General features: G+C 41.5%; 1 protein-coding gene across 2 annotated transcripts in view; it reads left to right on the plus strand.

The window, feature by feature from the left end:
• Window positions 1-2,239: 2,239 nt before the first annotated feature.
• CDHR1 (cadherin related family member 1) overlaps window positions 2,240-19,434 on the plus strand; it is a 65,945-nt gene continuing 48,750 nt past the window's right edge. Inside the window, exons 1-6 of one of the 2 annotated variants that reach the window (XM_043519212.1) lie at window positions 2,240-2,452; window positions 2,703-2,705; window positions 3,402-3,497; window positions 15,664-15,809; window positions 17,189-17,239; window positions 18,882-18,971. In XM_043519212.1, coding sequence (XP_043375147.1) covers window positions 2,392-2,452; window positions 2,703-2,705; window positions 3,402-3,497; window positions 15,664-15,809; window positions 17,189-17,239; window positions 18,882-18,971 — 447 coding nt within the window. In that variant the 5' untranslated portion in view covers window positions 2,240-2,391. The remainder of the gene's footprint in view (window positions 2,453-2,702; window positions 2,706-3,401; window positions 3,498-15,663; window positions 15,810-17,188; window positions 17,240-18,881; window positions 18,972-19,434) is intronic. The other variant, XM_038410735.2, reaches the window with a different exon arrangement.

The following is a 19,434-nucleotide window of genomic DNA, read 5'->3' on the forward strand; positions in this document are numbered from 1 at the left end:
TTGCAGTGACCAGGTTCCATGAGCAGAGAGGGAGCTGTTTTGTCCATGGAATTGTCCCCATGGAAAATCAGAGAATATGGTCGTGCTGACTCTCTCAGCATTCATTTCCTCACTGTTCCCCTCTGCACTCTGAAACTCCCCCTGAGGGTGGTATCAGAGGCAGCAGCTGCCAGCTGGATCCATGCTCCCAGGTGTCTAGAAGCTTAAGGGAGATGGTCAGGAGGTTGTGAAGCAGCTCGGGCCACTGTAGAGGCGACCATAACTTCTGACTGGTCCCCAAAAATCTATGTGTTTGTGGACCAAATCCCTTGCTATTTCCTTGAGTGGGGTGGGGAACACTTACTACCCTCTATCCACAGAACAATATAGAAGGAACTCTCAGTCTGATCCTATAGGAGTCTTTCCAGTGACTTCAGTGGACTTTGGATCAGGCCCTGAGAGTAGCAACTTGCAGATTTTCCTGTTTCTTCTGCAAAAAAACAAACAAACCACACATATGGGGGGGGGGGGGCAATTTAACCCTTTGTTCATTAAACCAAGCCTGGAAGTTCCAGGTGACAAGCTGGGCCGAACCCATGGCACTCATATGTTTCAGAAATAATTCATGTGCTTTTCACCCACTCATGAGACCATATCCTGCACTCCTTACTCAGGCAAAGGTCCCACTGAAGCCAATAGGAGTCTTGCTGAGTAAGGATTCGCGGTTTGACCTGTCTAAGGCAGCTGGAAAGAAGAATTGTTCCAAATTCTTAGTTAATAATAATAAAATGAATGGAATGATCATGAAAGTGCTGACAAATGAAGTACATTCACTGGGGTCCAGTCTGCAGCTGCTGCATGGTTGGGCCCTCTAGGACATGGACAGCACAGTGCAAATTATACCCACCAAGGATCAGTCCTAGTCCCATCGACAATGGCTTCAATCCAGCAAAGCATGGAAGTGTGTGAGTAATCCTAGTGAAGGTAAGCACATGCATAAGTGCTGTGCTTTGGATCCAGAAAACGAGGCATGCTTTAGAGGGAACCACCTTTAGGAAGAGAGAGATTATTTCATTCTCCATGATCAGTTGGTATTCTCTGCCTTTATTGACAGCTGCTAGCAAGAGTGCCTATATAGTGCAGTTGTGATAACGGGTATGGTGACATGGCTATCTGTCCACTGGAAATGGGACTGATCTCACCAACACTTCCAATTCTCATTCAGTCCCAATGTATACAGTTCATGTCTGCCAGAAGAAAAAGTAACTTGATCATATCTGAGTAGCAATGTGGTTTACTAAAAAAAAAAAATCCTGGACAACAATAAAAAGCACTTGTGTTAATTTATTGCTAACTTCTGAGGTGGTTGTGGGATGTGTGTGTGTGTGTGTGTGTGTGTGTGTGTGTGTGTGTGTGTTCTGTAAATTCAAAAACATCATTAAAGTATATTAGAGCATTCTTAAAGGGAAAGAATTCTGCATCAAGCTGACAGCTAGAACACTGCTTAAACATCTCCGTGTAGGAACTATTACCATTTGCCAAGTTCCTCTTATGTTTTGTTTATATACACTTTCCAGTGTGGGTTTTTCCCCCCAGATTTAATGAATAGATATATTTGCGTAGCATGAAATACGCTTTTAACTGTATGAAACAGAAAACAAAGTGGGGGGGAAAAAAACTTAATTTCATTAATATTGTCTTTGGAGTACTTTTTTAAAAATTTCAGGATGTTATTTATAAGTTGTATACCAACTATAAATATGCATCAAACACTTAACTGAAATCCAAACATTTAAAAAACAAATCTTTAGGCCATCTTATGAATAAAAAAAAACATCGCTGGCTTCTGTCTGTGATATTTTCTGTTGTAATTGATGACTGGCCTCCTTTAAAGTATTGATATTAAAGTATTGCTGCTTACTGTGCCATGCATTTGTTTTGAGTTCCTACCCCCTTGTTTCTCAATGAGGCGAAAATCTAAAATAAACGAAACCCCCTCTTAGTTCTGAAAAGCAGAGGAGTAAGTTAGAGAATAAGACGTATTTTAAAAAATTCAACTTTACCTGGCTTCTATATTCAAGCAGTGAAGAGTGGTTCATTAGGGCAACCTAAGCACAGTACAGACAACCGACCCTGTGAGAGTGATGTTGATTCCTCCCAACCTTGTATCAGAACTGAGTCCCACAGCTCCTTGCAAAGTAATTGGTCTAATTAGGTGGTAGGAAGGAGCTTCTTTAAATTTCTCAGAAATTAAGACGTGTCATCCGCTTAACATCTTAACATCTGTTACCATCTCTTGCACATTTCACCACCGCACAGGTCTGAAGGAGACTTTGCCTGTCCCTTTAGACAAAAAGAAACAAACCAATACACCTTTGAAACAGAGAAAAAATTAGCCTTTCCTTCAGTGGGATGAAGCATGTAAGGCATTTCACCCCATCTTTATTCCTCAATTTGGTGCATGTTTGCCTGGGTAAGTACGGCTTTCTCTTTGTTAATAAACAAGTAGGAGGACATCGCATATCCTGTAGTAATCTTTACTGATGGGATAATGTGGTCCTGAAATTGTTTCCTGAGAGACAGATCACTGTGCATGTTACCCCCCTCCTCCTGTTTCCATATTTGCAATTTCATTTCAAATGGGCTATTTTGATTTTTAACTATGAGTGATTAGAATGACAACTAATTTGCTTTTTTTTTTCTTTAATTTTGTTGTCTGGCAGCAAGTAAGTAACTATTTAATTATGGCTTATTGCTCATTCAGTAAGTGTAATTTGAAAATATGTTTAGAATATTGATTAGGTTATTACTTAGCCATTGGCCAGGTGTCAGACATACACACACAGAGTGTATGAGAGCTGATACAAAAATGATGAAGGGTTGTGAAGGTTACTTTGCAAGACGCAGTTTCTGAATGTTTGAGGCTCTTTAAACATATCCTATTTAGTTTTTTTCCCCTTACTCATATTCTTTAAATGCTGCTGTGCAGTATTTATATGAACTATTGGTACACTACCACAGAGGAGCAATTTAACATGTATACACCTCTACCCGGATATAACGCTGTCCTCGGAAGCCAAAACATCTTACTGCGTTATAGGTGAACCCGCATTATATTGAACTTGCTTTGATCCACTGGAGTACGCAACCCTGCACCCCCGGAGTGCTGCTTTACCGCGATATATCCAAATTTGTGTTGTATCGGGTAGCGTTAAAACGGGGTAGAGGGGTGTGTGTGTATATATGAATAAATTTAAAAGATAAAAAGTTCATGAGTGTAATTAGATATGTTACATGCAAACTCGCATTATTTCCCAAAGGGCTTATCGTTCTTTGTACAGAGAGAGAGGCAGGATAGGAAATCTAAGTTACTGCAATTTATGAAATGCTTTTCTTTGGGTTCTGCTTTGTTTTAATTGCAGCTCAGGCAAATTATGCCCCCTACTTCTTTGATAATGGAGCCAGCAGCACTAATGGGAACATGGCACTTCTCAACCTTTCAGAAGACATACCTGTTGGTCAGTATCACTGTACATGTGTTTAAATAAATTCTAAAATTGCTGTCCTTTTTTGCCTGGATCATTACAAAGGAATGGGAAAGCATACAATATATTTTGTTATGGTAACTATTACATATGCCCAAAATATTAGCTTTGCCTCTGATGCACTTAAATGTTATTCTTTCTCTCTTTATGGACCTCGCTTCGTTTAAAATGACTTGTTTGAATGCAAACTGCATTTTGAAATCATTCTTCTTCTCTCCCACACTATTGGTCACCTGATTCACCCAGAGCATCTGAGCACAAGTATTGTGAGGTAATAAATGATTTGTGATATTAAGAGACAATCTCGTCTGCCCAGGCAGACGTTTATGGGAAGAGAACAGAGTTGTTGATAATTATTAATGACAGCTTATATTCCTCAGAGGAAAGCCCACAGCGCAAACTGTACATTGAAATGAAAATAAGAGAGAACACACACGAGGTTTTTCTTCAAATAATGGTTATCCTTTTTATGTTTAAAATAGAAAAGGCTAAATCACTGTCACAATATTTTTGTGATTTTATTTTTTTACTAACTGGGGGGAAAAAGTCCTTTTTGTATTGAATATTTTGGAGGTTTTATTTCCCAACCAGCTCTACTTCAAAAATTTTATGGTTTTTAAAAAAATAGCGTAGCAATGCATCCAAATGCAGCACTGGGACTCTCTTTTGTATTTACTCTTGTCTGGCTGTAGTTACTAACTTTTGAATGAGCCCCATAAAAGATAGGCCCTATCTGTGCTGGTTGGAATTAAAGTGAGCGAGATTTTTAAAAGTGCTCAGCATTGGCCTAATTCTGCTCCCATTGTCATCAATGGGGCAACACCACGCTTTGGAAAATCTCACCCTAAAGTTTCTTTGGCATGTTTTGTAACAGGAGGTGTTTGTCATGGTGTAGGTGGGAAAAGTATCCCCATCCCACTCTTGTTTGGAGTGCTATATACTGGTTGCTTCTACTCCAGACACACCTGCATTTCAGTGGTGGTGAAGATAAAGCCAGTGGAATTTCACGCTAACAGGAAAGGACCTATGTAGCAAAAATGATCCTTCTCTTCCTTTTCGGAATGATGGCATAGGGTCTCTTCAGTTCCTGCAGCTATAGGACAAAGGGCCACTCCCAGTGGGGGAAGACTACAGCAACAGCAGCCTGAGGTCTGGTTCTACACTTAAATTTTCAGTTGACATAGTTACATTGCTCAGGTGTGTGAAAAATCCACATCCCTGAGCGATGTAGCCATGCCAACTTAACCCCTAGTGTAGATGCAGGTAGGTCAACAGAAGAATGCTTCCATTGACCTAGCTACCATCGGTCGGAGAGGTGATGATCTTACAGTGATGGAAAAACTCTTTCCATCTCTGTAGGCTGTATCTACACTAAGAGGTTATGGCTGCATAGTTATGATGCCATCGCTGTCCTGCTACAGTCCCCATAGTGTAGATGTGGTCTGAGTCATCTTTACTCTTTGATGGGTTCTGTGACATGGGGGATCAGAGTTTCTTCTTCAGCTCTTCCCACCAATGGGAGAATGGCAATATCTACCAGAGAAGAGGGGAAGGAATGATAACCCCTTGGAATGCACCATTTAGCACATAGTTTATAGCAGGGGTGGCCAACCTGTGACTCCAGAGCCACATGCAGCTCTTCAGAAGTTAATACATGGCTCCTTGTATAGGCACAGACTCTGGGGTTGGAGCTTCAGGTGCCAACTTTCCAACGTGCTGGGGGGTGCTCACTGCTCAACCCCTGGCTCTGCCACAGGCCCTGCCCCCACTCCACCCCTTTCTACTCCCTCCCCTGAGCTTGCTGTGCCCTCACTCCTCCCCCACCCCCAGAGTTTCCTGCATGCTACGAAACAGCTGATCGGGAGTTGCGGGGAGGAAGGGGGAGGTGCTGATCGGCGGAGCAGCCAGTGGGTGGGAGGCTCTGGGGGTGGGGGGGAGGTGCTGCTAACGTATTACTGTGGCTCTTTGGAAATGTACATTGGTAAATTCTGGTTCCTTCTCAGGCTCAGGTTGGCCACTCCTGGCTTATAGTGTTAAGTGATGCATTTTCCAAAGGAATTAACTCAGCGGGAGCCTGCCCATGGTGAACCTGAGTTTCACTATAAACAGACTGAAGCTGCAGTGCCAGTGGGAATTTGCTCTGACTCCAGCAATCAAAGGCCAGCACCAGTGTACCCACACCAAGCAAATCCCCAGTGCAGTCAGGAAAGTTGTGATTTGCACCAGTGGATACTACCCCTGACACTTGGGTAGATCCCAGCTTTTCTTGTCTACACTTGGGGTTTGTTCTGGGGAAGCTACATGAGTGGCTGACAAGTGACTACTGGAATCAAGGCAAGATCCCAACAGAGACCAAGCCTATAAGAGGACTGAAAATCCATTAGTATACAATGAAGCAAAATGGGACTCTCAGGCCATTTCAGATTGGGCGAAATTCACTCTGATGCTAAGGGCTCCCTTAAAAATAATCAAATCACTTAAACCCCACGCAGGTGCTGCAGGTTGGTAGGAGGTTGGGGCAAGAGAGAGGGAGCTGGTTTTTTGGCTTAGATCTCAGGTGGTCTGAGTCCCAGCAAGAAGTGCCTCTCTGATAAGCAACTAGCTAGGCTCAGAAACTTAAGAAGATGCCAGGCAGCTCTCATAAGAGGAGACATGGGATTGCTGTCCAGACGCCAGGAGATGATGGCCCTGCCATTTAGGTGCTTCTCTGAGCCTCTTTGGTCTGAGATTTCCTTGTCTGAGTGGGCTAGAAGTAGTGTGAAAACACCTTTTCTGGCAGTACTTTGGTATGTTCCTTTCCAGTCTTGCTTAGAACGTGGATGTGCCATGAAGAAAAATGAGAAAATAAAATCAAAGTAAAACAAATTTGACTGCAGGCCAATTCAATGCATGCCTCTGTTACTAAATTAACAGATAGTCTAGATGTGTAATGGGTTGAAGAAACTCAGAGTAGTTTCAATGGTTCACTGTCAAACAAGAAGGAAATATCTAGTGGGGTCCCACAGGGGACTGTCCTAGGTCCAAAGCTATTCAATATTTCCATCAACTTAAATATTGGAGTTTAGAGTATGATTAAATATTTTATAGATGACACCAAGCTGGAAGGGGTTGCAAGCGCTTTGGAGACAGGATTAGAATTCAAATGACCTTGAAAAATTGGAGAATTGGGTTGAAATCAATTAGATGAAATTCAGTAAAGACACGTTTCAGAGTAGCAGCCATGTTAGTCTGTATTCGCAAAAAGAAAAGGAGTACTTGTGGCACCTTAGAGACTAACAAATTTATTAGAGCATAAGCTTTCGTGAGCTACAGCTCACTTCATCGGATGCATTTGGTGGAAAAAACAAAGGGGAGATTGATATACACACACAGAGAACATGAAACAATGGGTTTATCATATACACTGTAAGGGGAGTGATCACTTAAGATAAGCCATCACCAGCAGCAGGGGGGGGGGGAGGAGGAAAACCTTTCATGGTGACAAGCAAGGTAGGCTATTTCCAGCAGTTAACAAGAATATCTGAGGAACAGTGGGGGGGGGGAAATAACATGGGGAAATAGTTTTACTTTGTGTAATGACTCATCCATTCCCAGTCTCTATTCAAGCCTAAGTTAATTGTATCCAGTTTGCAAATTAATTCCAATTCAGCAGTCTCTCGTTGGAGTCTCTTTTTGAAGCTTTTTTGTTGAAGGATAGCCACTCTTAGGTCTATAATCGAGTGACCAGAGAGATTGAAGTGTTCTCCAACTGGTTTTTGAATGTTATAATTCTTGACGTCTGATTTGTGTCCATTCATTCTTTTACGTGGAGACTGTCCAGTTTGACCAATGTACATGGCAGAGGGGCATTGCTGGCACATGATGGCATATATCACATTGGTAGATGCGCAGGTGAACGAGCCTCTGATAGTGTGGCTGATGTGATTAGGCCCTATGATGGTGTCCCCTGAATAGATATGTGGACACAGTTGGCAACGGGCTTTGTTGCAAGGATAGGTTCCTGGGTTAGTAGTTCTGTTGTGTGGTGTGTGGTTGCTGGTGAGTATTTGCTTCAGGTTGGGGGGCTGTCTGTAAGCAAGGACTGGCCTGTCTCCCAAAATCTGTGAGTGTGATGGGTCGTCCTTCAGGATACGTTGTAAATCCTTGATGATGCGTTGGAGAGGTTTTAGTTGGGGGCTGAAGGTGATGGCTAGTGGCGTTCTGTTATTTTCTTTGTTGGGCCTGTCCTGTAGTAGGTGACTTCTGGGTACTCTTCTGGCTCTGTCAATCTGTTTCTTCACTTCAGCAGGTGGATATTGTAGTTGTAGGAATGCATGATAGAGATCTTGTAAGTGTTTGTCTCTGTCTGAGGGGTTGGAGCAAATGCGGTTATATCGTAGAGCTTGGCTGTAGACAATGGATCGTGTGGTATGATCTGGATGAAAGCTAGAGGCATGTAGGTAGGAATAGCGATCAGTAGGTTTCCGATATAGGGTGGTGTTTATGTGACCATCGCTTATTAGCACCATAGTGTCCAGGAAGTGGATCTCTTGTGTGGACTGGTCCAGGCTGAAGTTGATGGTGGGATGGAAATGATTGAAATCCTGGTGGAATTCCTCAAGGGCTTCTTTTCCATGGGTCCAGATGATGAAGATGTCATCAATGTAGCGCAAGTAGAGTAGGGGCATTAGGAGACGAGAGCTGAGGAAGCGTTGTTCTAAGTCAGCCATAAAAATGTTGGCATACTGTGGGGCCATGCGGGTACCCATCGCAGTGCCGCTGATTTGAAGGTAAACTGGATACAATTAACTTAGGCTTGAATAGAGACTGGGAATGGCGAGTCATTACACAAAGTAAAACTATTTCCCCATGTTATTTCTCCCCCCACCCCACCCCCCCGCCCCCCAGTGTTCCTCAGATATTCTTGTTAACTGCTGGAAATAGCCTACCTTGCTTGTCACCATGAAAGGTTTTCCTCCTTCCCCCCCACTGCTGCTGGTGATGGCTTGTCTTAAGTGATCACTTTCCTTACAGTGTGTATGATAAACTCATTGTTTCATGTTCTCTGTGTGTGTATATCCATCTCCCCTCTGTTTTTTCCACCAAATGCATCTGATGAAGTGAACTGTAGCTCACGAAAGCTTATGCTCTAATAAATTTGTTAGTAAAGACACGGTCAAAATACTTCACTTAGGAAGGAAACATAAAATGCACAATGACAAAATGGGGGATAATTGGCAAGGTGGTAGTACTGCAGACAAGCATCTGGGGTGATAGTGGATCTCAGACTGAATGTGAGTCAACAGTCTGATGCAGTTGTGAAAAAGGTAAACATCATTCTGGGATGTATTAAGAGTATCATACGTCAAACACGGGAGGTAACTGCTCCTATCTCTTGGCACTGGTAAGACCTCAGCTGAATACTGTGTCCAGTTTGGAGTACCACACCTTAGAAAGATGTAAACTGATTGATTGGAGAGACCAGAGGAAAACTACAAAAAGGGTAAAAGGTTTAGAAAACCTGACCTATGATGAAAGGTTGAAAGAACTGGGCAAGTGAAGTTTAGAGAAGATAAGGCTGAGGGGGACCTGATAACAATCTTCAAATGTGTAAAAGATTGTTATGAAGAGGATGGTGATCAATTGTTCTCCATGTCCACTGAGGCTAGGACAAGACGTAATTGACTTAGTTTGAAGGAAGGAAGATTTAGGTTGGATATTAGGAAAAACTTTTTAACTGTACTGATATTATAAGCACCTGAACAAGTTACCAAAGGAGGTTGTGGAATTCCCATCACTGGAGGTTTTTAAGAATAGGTTGGACACCTGTCGGGGATGGTCTAGGTATACTTGGTCCTGCCTCAGCACATGGGGGCTGGACTAGAAGAACTCTTGATGTCCCTTTCAGCTCTACATTTCTATGACTTTATTATTCTAAGGCTCCCCCAAAAGAAGGATCCATGTGGGGCAGCTGCTTCAGTGCTAATGTGCCGTTTGAGCACTGCCTGTGTGCTGAGTGCTACACTAAGCAAAGATTTCTGCCCTCACCGAGGTTGCAGCTAAAGGGCCAGATTGTGGCTTTATCAGTTACTCTTGTATTTTTCCCTGTCCCTGTATGAATAATACTCTATTTGCTTCTGTTTATGACAGTAGGGGGCTGTTTGCTTGAACCCACAGATAGGATTATGGTTGGATTTTTAATTTATTTCTTTTTCAGCAAGTGGAGTCAGCGTGTCTAGGATAGATTTTTAATTGGCATTAACAGTGTGCTGGGAAGTGTTCCCAGGGTGTTAATGATATGAGAGCTTGTGCATTCATATATGACTCATCCAATATTAGGAGCTGAGACTGAACTGGAAGAGAAATTGCAATCAAACAATTCAATTTCAATAGCACATTAACTACCCAGTAGTCACATAACCAAGTGTATCAGTTATACCCAAAAAACCAGCTCAGGAAACAGTAGGGCATAAAGATCAATCAACCCCATTGTTTCCTATTGGGAGACCTCAGCAATCTCAAACTTGACATGAATGTCAATGTTTCATATTACCTTCAGCAGTAGAAATTTCCTGCTGCCCTTATAAGAAAGTCCCTAAAAACTGCAGCAGGTAAAATTCCTCAATTATCATAATAGATTTTGATATGATTAGTGCATAGGCTTGCAAAGAAGACGCCAGATTGTATGGCTAATATTTGATTTACAGTAGTGTTCCCTCCATGCAGATCCTCTTTTCCCCCTTTCCCCCCCAAAAAGGATGAAAACTGTGCAAAGGATGAAAACCTTACTGGGTTTTTGGTCACTCAGTTTCCATCCTGCAGATAGTTCGGTGGGAAGGGATGGATTTGCACAAGTTCAGGTTGAAATACATTCTCACACACTTGCATAAAAGACTTCTTTCGTAGCCCTTATGCTGCATTGTCTACTGGATGGTCATGTGTTTCTTGGGAGTGATATTATTGTTGTTATTTATTTGTATTGGGGCAGTTTCTAGGAATCCCGATGATGGAACAAGGCCCCATTGTGTTAGGTGCTATACAAACACAATAAAAAGGAGATCCCTGCCTGAAAGAGTAGTTCGTGTACGAAACTGGAAGCCAGGATTTCTAGGTTGCCAGTGGGTTGCTGTGAGATCTTGGGCCTCTTTAACTCAGTTTCCCCATCTGTACAATGGGTATATTATTTGCTGCATAGCAGTATTGTTGGGCTTAATTAAAGTGATTTGATTTCCATAGATGAAAGATATCCTATATTGCAAATGTCAAGTGCTATTTTTATCACTAATGTTCATGGCATCTGAAACTCCCATTATAGCTTTTTAAACAGATAATACAACTGGAGCAGCTGCCACAGACAAATGTGCTAGAAACCCACAGCAGGATGTCTGAGAGGCAGAAGAAATCAGCTGGAAGGCAGAAAAACAGTTACGCATTTGGAGAGGAAATAGACAGCACAGAGATATATCAGGTTGAAGAGACAGAGAGAGTGAGAAATATAACAGTAAGGCAATTAAAAAGTGGAAAGTTATAATGTCATGAAAAAAGAGTGAGAAAAAGACTGCACTGAGACTCAAGTCAATGGAGTTAATCCAGATATATGCCTGTAGAAATGAGAGCGGAATCTGCACTGAAATGTGTTTAACATCAGGACAAAGATTTTCAAAAACAGGAACATTTGAAATCAATGGGAGCTGCTGGATGTTCATCTCTTTTGCAAATCAGCTCCCTTATACAGTCAGGATGTAGACACGTCACTATAACACCCCATTTTTTGAGAAAAATCTCAGACCAAGGTTTTTCTTTTTCCCCCTTTATTTTATTTTGCAGTAAAGCAAAAATAACTCCTTGACTCCTCTGTACCTTTTCCTAGTTACTTGGTGAATCACAAAGTTATATTTATAATTTTCCTGGGAATTTTTAAATGGAAAAGCCCCAGGAAAACATTTGGTTTGCAATTTTGTGCGCCTGTTTTCCAAACTCTACATACTCTCTGGGGATGAGTTAAACTGAATCTTGGCAGTGTGTATTACCAGCATTCCTCTGTTACTCTTTGCAAAATTTAAACTTTTACTTTAAGAAAACACCACTTTTTTAGCATTTACAATAGCAGAGATTGCTGTACAAATGAAACCTGATGTAGTGCAGTCTGACTGAATCTTCCACTAGCCTCCCAAAATAATCCCTCTATCCTTGCGGCTAACCAAATGTGCTGAGTGTCAGATTCAGATGCCATGTTGCCTGATGTTCCACAGCCCTTTAGCCTTCTGCTCCATTGCGTTGTGCCTGTGATAGGTTTAATTTCTGTATCTGAAGAGTGAGCAAGTGATCTTTGAAAAGCTTTTATTACAAAACCCGAGAAAATACAAGAAAACATTTATGGTGCATAGTTGCTACTGACAGAATCACAATCCACAGCACATCAACTGTAGTTAAGGAGCTAGTAACCTGCAGCAGCACTGTCTGTCTCTGCTGCTAAAATAACCACATGTACTCAAGTGCAGACATCAAAAAGATATTGAACCTCTGCATGATCTTAAGCTGCTTTATAACTTAGGGTGAAAATCTTGCAAAACTCAGTGTTTCTGAATATTTTAACCAGGTACCAGACAAAATTTGGTGGTTTCATTTGACAATACACATTAACCTTGTGTGAATCCTTAAATCTGGAGCCCTCCTATGCCACATTTATTTTTAGGAGAGTACAGTTCACCTCTTGGGCTGTGCTTGGATCATTCATGCTGCCACTGACAGAGCCAGGAAAAAAAATCTTCCTTCTAATCACCTTGCCAAAGAACTTCCTCAGCCAAGATCCTTCCTTTAGGAGAAGGAGCTATGACTTTTTGTGGGTTGTCTGTTGTATAAGCAAATTTCACTATTCACCCAGCCGGTAGAGTTACTCAGCTACAATACTTTTGCCACAATATAAAACATAAGTTTCCATAAGCGTGTGGTTTTGTGTACTGAAGCCTCAGAATTTCAAGGAAGAAAAGATCTGAGCATAATTTTCAGAGTTGTTTGCTGGGTTTTTTTATGTGGTTCTTACTTGAAAGAATGATCTTCCAAGTCCATTGGACTGGACCACAGGACTCCTGAGTTTTACTTCTGACTCTGGCACTAACTTGTTGTATGATTTTGGGCAACTCACATAACTTGTTTGTGCCTCGGTTAACCCACCTGTAAAATGGGGATAATACCACCTGCCAGGCCAGTTAATTGACGTTTGAAAACTTGAAAATTGAAAAATTAAATTGAAAATTAAAATTGAAAAATTTTAAGATCCTTGGATAAAGGGTGCTATATAAATTCAAAGTAGGATAAAGAAAAGGAGTACTGTAGAAAATACAGTGGGGAGATTTATATACACACACAGAGAACATGAAACAATGGGTTTTATCATACACACTGTAAGGAGAGTGATCACTTAAGATGAGCCATCACCAGCAGGAGAGGGGGGGAAGGAGGAAAACCTTTCATGGTGACAAGCAAGGTGGGCCATTTCCAGCAGTTAACAAGAATGTCTGAGGAGCAGTGGGGGGTGGGGTGGGGGGGGAGAAATAACATGGGGAAATAGTTTTACTTTGTGTAATGACTCATCCACTCCCAGTCTCTATTCAAGCCTAAGTTAATTGTATCCAGTTTGCAAATTAATTCCAATTCAGCAGTCTCTCTCTGGAGTCTGTTTTTGAAGTTATTTTGTTGAAGGATAGCCACTCTCAGGTCTGTAATCGAGTGACTGGAGAGATTGAAGCGTTCTCCGACTGGTTTTTGAATGCTATAATTCAAGCTCTACGATATAACCGCATTTGCTCCAACCCCTCAGACAGAGACAAACACCTACAAGATCTCTATCATGCATTCTTACAACTACAATACCCACCTGCTGAAGTGAAGAAACAGATTGACAGAGCCAGAAGAGTACCCAAAAGTCACCTACTACAGGACAGGCCCAACAAAGAAAATAACAGAACGCCACTAGCCATCACCTTCAGCCCCCAACTAAAACCTCTCCAATGCATCATCAAGGATCTACAACCTATCCTGAAAGAATACCCATCACTCTCACAGATCTTGGGAGACAGACCAGTCCTTGCTTACAGACAGCCCCCCAACCTGAAGCAAATACTCACCAGCAACCACACACCACACAACAGAACCACTAACCCAGGAACCTATCCTTGCAACAAAGCCCGTTGCCAACTGTGTCCACATATCTATTCAGGGGACACCATCATAGGGCCTAATCACATCAGCCACACTATCAGAGACTCATTCACCTGCACATCTACCAATGTGATATATGCCATCATGTGCCAGCAATGCCCATCTGCCATGTACATTGGTCAAACTGGACAGTCTCCATGTAAAAGAATAAATGGACACAAGTCAGACGCCAAGAATTATAACATTCAAAAACCAGTCGGAGAACACTTCAATCTCTCTGGTCACTCGATTACAGACCTGAGAGTGGCTATCCTTCAACAAAATAACTTCAAAAACAGACTCCAGCGAGAGACTGCTGAATTGGAATTAATTTGCAAACTGAATACAATTAACTTATGCTTGAATAGAGACTGGGAGTGGATGAGTCATTACAAAAAGTAAAACTATTTCCCCATGTTATTTCTCCCCCACACACCACCCCCCACTGTTCCTCAGACATTCATCCAAATGCATCCGATGAAGTGAGCTGTAGCTCACGAAAGCTTATGCTCTAATAAATTTGTTAGTCTCTAAGGTGCCACAAGTACTCCTTTTCTTTTTGCGAATACAGACTAACACGGCTGCGACTCTGAAATCAGACATTCTTGTTAACTGCTGGAAATGGCCCACCTTGCTTGTCACCATGAAAGGTTTTCCTCCTTCCCCCCACTCCTGCTGGTGATGGCTCATTTTAAGTGATCACTCTCCTTACAGTGTGTATGATAAAACCCATTGTTTCATGTTCTCTGTGTGTGTGTGTATAAATCTCCCCACTGTATTTTCCACCGAATGCATCCAATGAAGTGAGCTGTAGCTCACGAAAGCTTATGCTCAAATAAATTTGTTAGTCTCTAAGGTGCCACAAGTACTCCTTTTCTTTTTCCGAATACAGACTAACACGGCTGCTACTCTGAAACCTGTCAAAGTAGGATAATGGACTTTCAAGGATGTTGCCCAGTAAATGCCCCACAATGTTTTGAAAATGCAGTCCCTCAGGAAATGTCACTATTGATAAAAGGAGTCACTTCACCACACAAGTTGGCACCATCCTCTCAAGTATTTAAAAATAGAAATAATATCTCTTTTGACCATCTTGTAAGCGAATTAGACTGATTAGTTTATAGGATTTATTCGTTTGTGTGCGAGTAAGTGGGTGGGTGGGTGCGTTGTCTGAAGAATTTAAATGAAGGGAAAGTTAAGTGGAAGAGAGGACGTTGACTTTTATTTAGTTCTGAGATTGGGTAAGACTGTAGTCATTCTGATATCTCTGTCAGGGGAGAGTTCCATAGTCCAGGTCCAGCTCTTGTGGAAGTTGTCTTCAGCATTCACAGGGCTCCCCATATTGACTGACAGTTCCATTGTTCCAATGAGGTATAGCTGTCCTGTGAGGATGGGCAGCAGTCTTCCTGTCAGCTGCAGATGGAAGTGGGCATTTTAATGCTCCCATGGCTGTCTGGACATCTAACAGCATTGAGGACCCCAATGGTGTGCACCAGCTTAACAATCTGAGGACAGTTACCCTCAATAGTGGGGAATATTACATAGGATACAAATTATTCAGAGTTTTTACTTCTTCCTACCAGCATCACCTCAGCCTTGCTTGGGTTCAGGGTTAGTCAGCTACTCTTCATCCAAATGAACAATATGAGGGGAGAGGATTGAACTTTGTGGTATTCTGCAGCTGAGAGGTCTGGAAGAGGAGGACCAGTTGCCTGGGTTTAACCAATAGGCAGAAAGTTATGAATTATAACTATTGAACTGTATACGTATGATGTGGTGTTTGCTTCTGACCTTAAACTCTGAGACTCTAGGAATACATTCCTAGAAATCGGAGCTGGTTCACAAAACTTCACTAACCATAAAAAGGAGCTAAATGCATAAGAAATAGTTAATTGAAAACATACCCTGGTTGAAGTTACCATTGGGAAGTCTTGTGGAATGACTAAATCTATTTTTTCAGGTACACATGTGTACACTCTGAATGGAACCGACCCAGAAGGAGATCCTGTGACCTACGGAATGACCTATGAATCTGGGTCAAGAAGTTACTTTGCCATTGACACAAACTTTGGAAATGTCACCTTGATTGAGGAGCTTGATAGAGAGGTAAAGCACAATGAAATGGTACTCATCTGCATGTTTTTATAATGGATTCAAGTTCTTAATTTGATTAATAGTTTTAAGGGAGAGTGTCAGTTCATACCCTAGTGTAAATGGTAACTTGAAATCTTTCAGTCATGATTTGAGGACTTGAGTTACTCAGTCAGAGGTTATGGGTCTGTTACAGGCAAGGGTGGGTGAGGTTCTGTGGCCTGCAATGTGCGGAAGGTCAGACTAGATGATTACGATGGTCCCTTGTGGCCATTAAGTCTGAGTCTGTTTGGCTTCCAAATCATGTAAACTTATTCTTCAGTCTAATTTTATCCATATTAACACAATACAGTATATTATTGCACTTGTCACCTCCTTTTCCACTGCTTCTACTACAGAATTTTGGAATACCCAATTGTTAAACTCTTGCCAAATAGAAAATTCAGTATTTATTACTACCCTGTTTTCTGTCTAGTTCCTGATGCAGCTAAGGTTCTCTAATCCTTGGAGATGGAGTCTGAATTTCTTTAGGATTCTCCCAGATGTAGGATGAGTCGGGTTCTCTGCAATTACTTTTCAAGGACAGATTGATTATGTACCAAAGATGAATATTGCTCTGCATATATGCTCTTTCCCACATACACACAAGCGTATTTTCTTAGGTGTCGGACCCCCAATTAAGAGCCAGGCTGCCGCTGTTGAATTTCCTTAAATGTTTCGTTTGGGACTGATTACAAATAATAGAAATAAAAGTCACTAAAATGGGTTAAGAAACATGTATCCAGTTAAATGAAAGCCCTTCCTGTTAGCTCAGATACTCGCACCAAACACAGCATATTAGGCAACCTTGTTTCAAGATCAGATGCTCTAAACTCCTGATTTGACCTGTTTTGGGGGGAAATCCTTTTCAGGTGAGACTGCCCAATATTTATGAAATCCCTTAAACTATTGTACATCAGGTGAGCAGAAGTTTCATACAATACCTTTTTAGTTAGCATTTTCTTGAAAAATGCAAAGGTTGACTTCCAGCAGCTCACACATAGGAATTGCTGGATCAAATTGCATGGTCCATAGAGTCCAGCATCCTGTCTTCAGCAATGACCAACATTGGATGCCTTAGAGGGAAATGCAAGAAATCCCACAAAATGCCAATGTGGGCTAATTTCCTCCACCTCCCACCCCGCACCCATGAAAGACTAATCCTAATCCCAAATAGTTAGAGATCGGCTTATGCCCCAAAACATGAGGCTTTATTTCCTTTCCAATACTCTTTTTGTTAGTGTTAACTGTTACGACTCTGCGTATTCTTGCAATCCATTTAAATACGCAAACCCTCCTTGAATAATCTTGCTAAATACTGAACCTCTGTTTAAATGAATTGTCTTTGTTTGCAGAAAGAAGATGAGATTGAAGTCATAGTCAGTATTTCAGATGGCCTGAGTACAGTGAGTATTCACATGTGCCAAAGCTTGCCAAACTCACCCTTTCTGCATTAACCACCTTTCAAGACAGTATCTTGTTATATAAGAAAACATGGTCCAATGAGGGTCTTATGCTACTTATGCTCTTTGATGAAATCACAGTAACTCAGACCTAAGTCCAACTCCTTGCAGTCATTTCAAACTGATTTTGGATTCTGTGGTCCAAGGCAAAAGTCTGACTCAAAGTAGGCTGTAAAGCCATAGTGGCTTTTCATACAAGGTGTCACCTTATGTTGAGACCACAGTAGGTCTCAAGCCCAAAGAAGAGTAGGGCCTGGTCAATTTTTGGAGACCTATAATGAAAAATTCAATGTTGCAGGAATTAGTGTTGGAGAGTCCGTAGCCGGCATTCCTCCCTCTGAGTCACTACTGAACTTACATGCTATGGCATTGCACTAAGAAGCTCTGTGTTACTTGGGGTGCTGTTTTTGTTTTTGTTTTCTTGTTTGTTGAAGCTCTGATCATTTCTCATTATTAAGGGCCTGATGTCATTTTCAAAAGAGTCATTGAAGTGACTGCACCAGTATCCTGACCTAATTCCACTATGAGACCCATATGTTTCCCTGTTGTTTTTATTTGCTTTAAAGATAGGAAGAATGGTTTTATTATTAAGGCACAGGACTGGTGGTCAGAAAACTTGGGTTTTATTTCTGGATGTGCCACAAAACTATCCATAGGAACTTGGACAAGTCACGTAGGCCCAGATCTTCAAAGGTATTTCAGCACCTAATTCCCATTGATTTCAATGGAAGTTAGGCACCAACATAACTTTGAGGATCTGGGCCTTAATCTCTGTTTTCATTTTCTCATCTGTAAAACTGGAATAATGATACTCTGCAATGCTTCCTTACTCAGAGGAGTGTAGTGAGAATAAATGTTTAGGAGGCTCAGCTATAATGAGCAGTGCCATAGAAATCTCCTTAAATAAAAGTATCTGGATCAAGTATACATCTTTACTTCACAAAAAATGGTGCAGGTTTGCTGGGAATTGACGTTAGCTACTACATTCCATCCCAGAAGGGGCTCCTTTATGTTGGATGTCAGAGTGATCTCTCTAGGTATAAATGGGGCCAAATTTTCAAAGTTAGCTGCATGCATTTGCACACACCCAATTAATGCATACTAACACCAGTGGCATCAAATGAGGTATCTGTGCACATCATAGCCAGCTAGGCACCTAGGTAGCCTTGCCTATGCACAGATATCTCATTTGTGTGCATCCATCAGGTATGTTTGAAGCTCTTGAAGAGTCTAGTAAGTGAGAAACTAACTTTGAAAATCAGCCCCATAATCTGTTGTTCTTAGTGCCCTGAGAGTTTTGAAAGTCATTATATACATCAGTAAACAATAATCCCAGGGAAAGCTTTACATTGCTTTTCTTTCTTTTTTTTCTTTTTTGGCAGGGCGGGAGAATTCTTTAAGAAGCCTGTGATGGTCTCCCTTCCCATTTTCCTACTGAATGATGGTAGCTTGAGGACATTCCATAAAAAAGCAGTTTTTCACTGTTGTTGAACTCCTTAGCCAGTCGGGATCATAGTATGCAAATGAACAAGCGTATGGTGTAATTTAGTTTATTTCAATAAGTGTTCATCATGTTCCACTCCAGGTTGCTGAAAAAGTCCGAATCCTTGTTACAGATGCTAATGATGAGAGTCCAGAGTTTATCAACACACCTTACATAGTCCACGTCCCAGAGGTTGGTTGAGGGTTTTTTCAATGCTACAAGTATGTTTGAACGGGGAGCAGGGAAAAGGAGCTAATGTGTTTTCTGTAACATACCATCACTAATGTGATTAACTCAGTGTTTAGCTGGTTAGGTTTTGAGTATCACTAAAGTGTACAGTTAATGAGGAAGTCATGCTGTGGTGTTCTCCACTGTCTGAATGTGCATGGTCTCCCATGGGAAACCTGTGATGTTTATTTGCACAATATTTTCCACAGGAAGCCTGCTGCTCCTCCTCCCATTGAAGTCAATGGGGATTTTACCACAGACTTCAATGGGAGGAGGAGCAGCATCATTTCTCTGTCACCTTGACCCCTAAACAGATATTTCTCTCTTCCTGTTTCTGCTTCAGACTTTTCCTTATTTTTAATATATTTTCTTCCTCTTTCATCCCATAATTTCACTCACCTTCCTCTCCACTCATACATGTGCCCAT

Source organism: Dermochelys coriacea, chromosome 7 (genome assembly GCF_009764565.3).
Source record: "Dermochelys coriacea isolate rDerCor1 chromosome 7, rDerCor1.pri.v4, whole genome shotgun sequence".
Taxonomy (NCBI): domain Eukaryota; kingdom Metazoa; phylum Chordata; order Testudines; family Dermochelyidae; genus Dermochelys; species Dermochelys coriacea.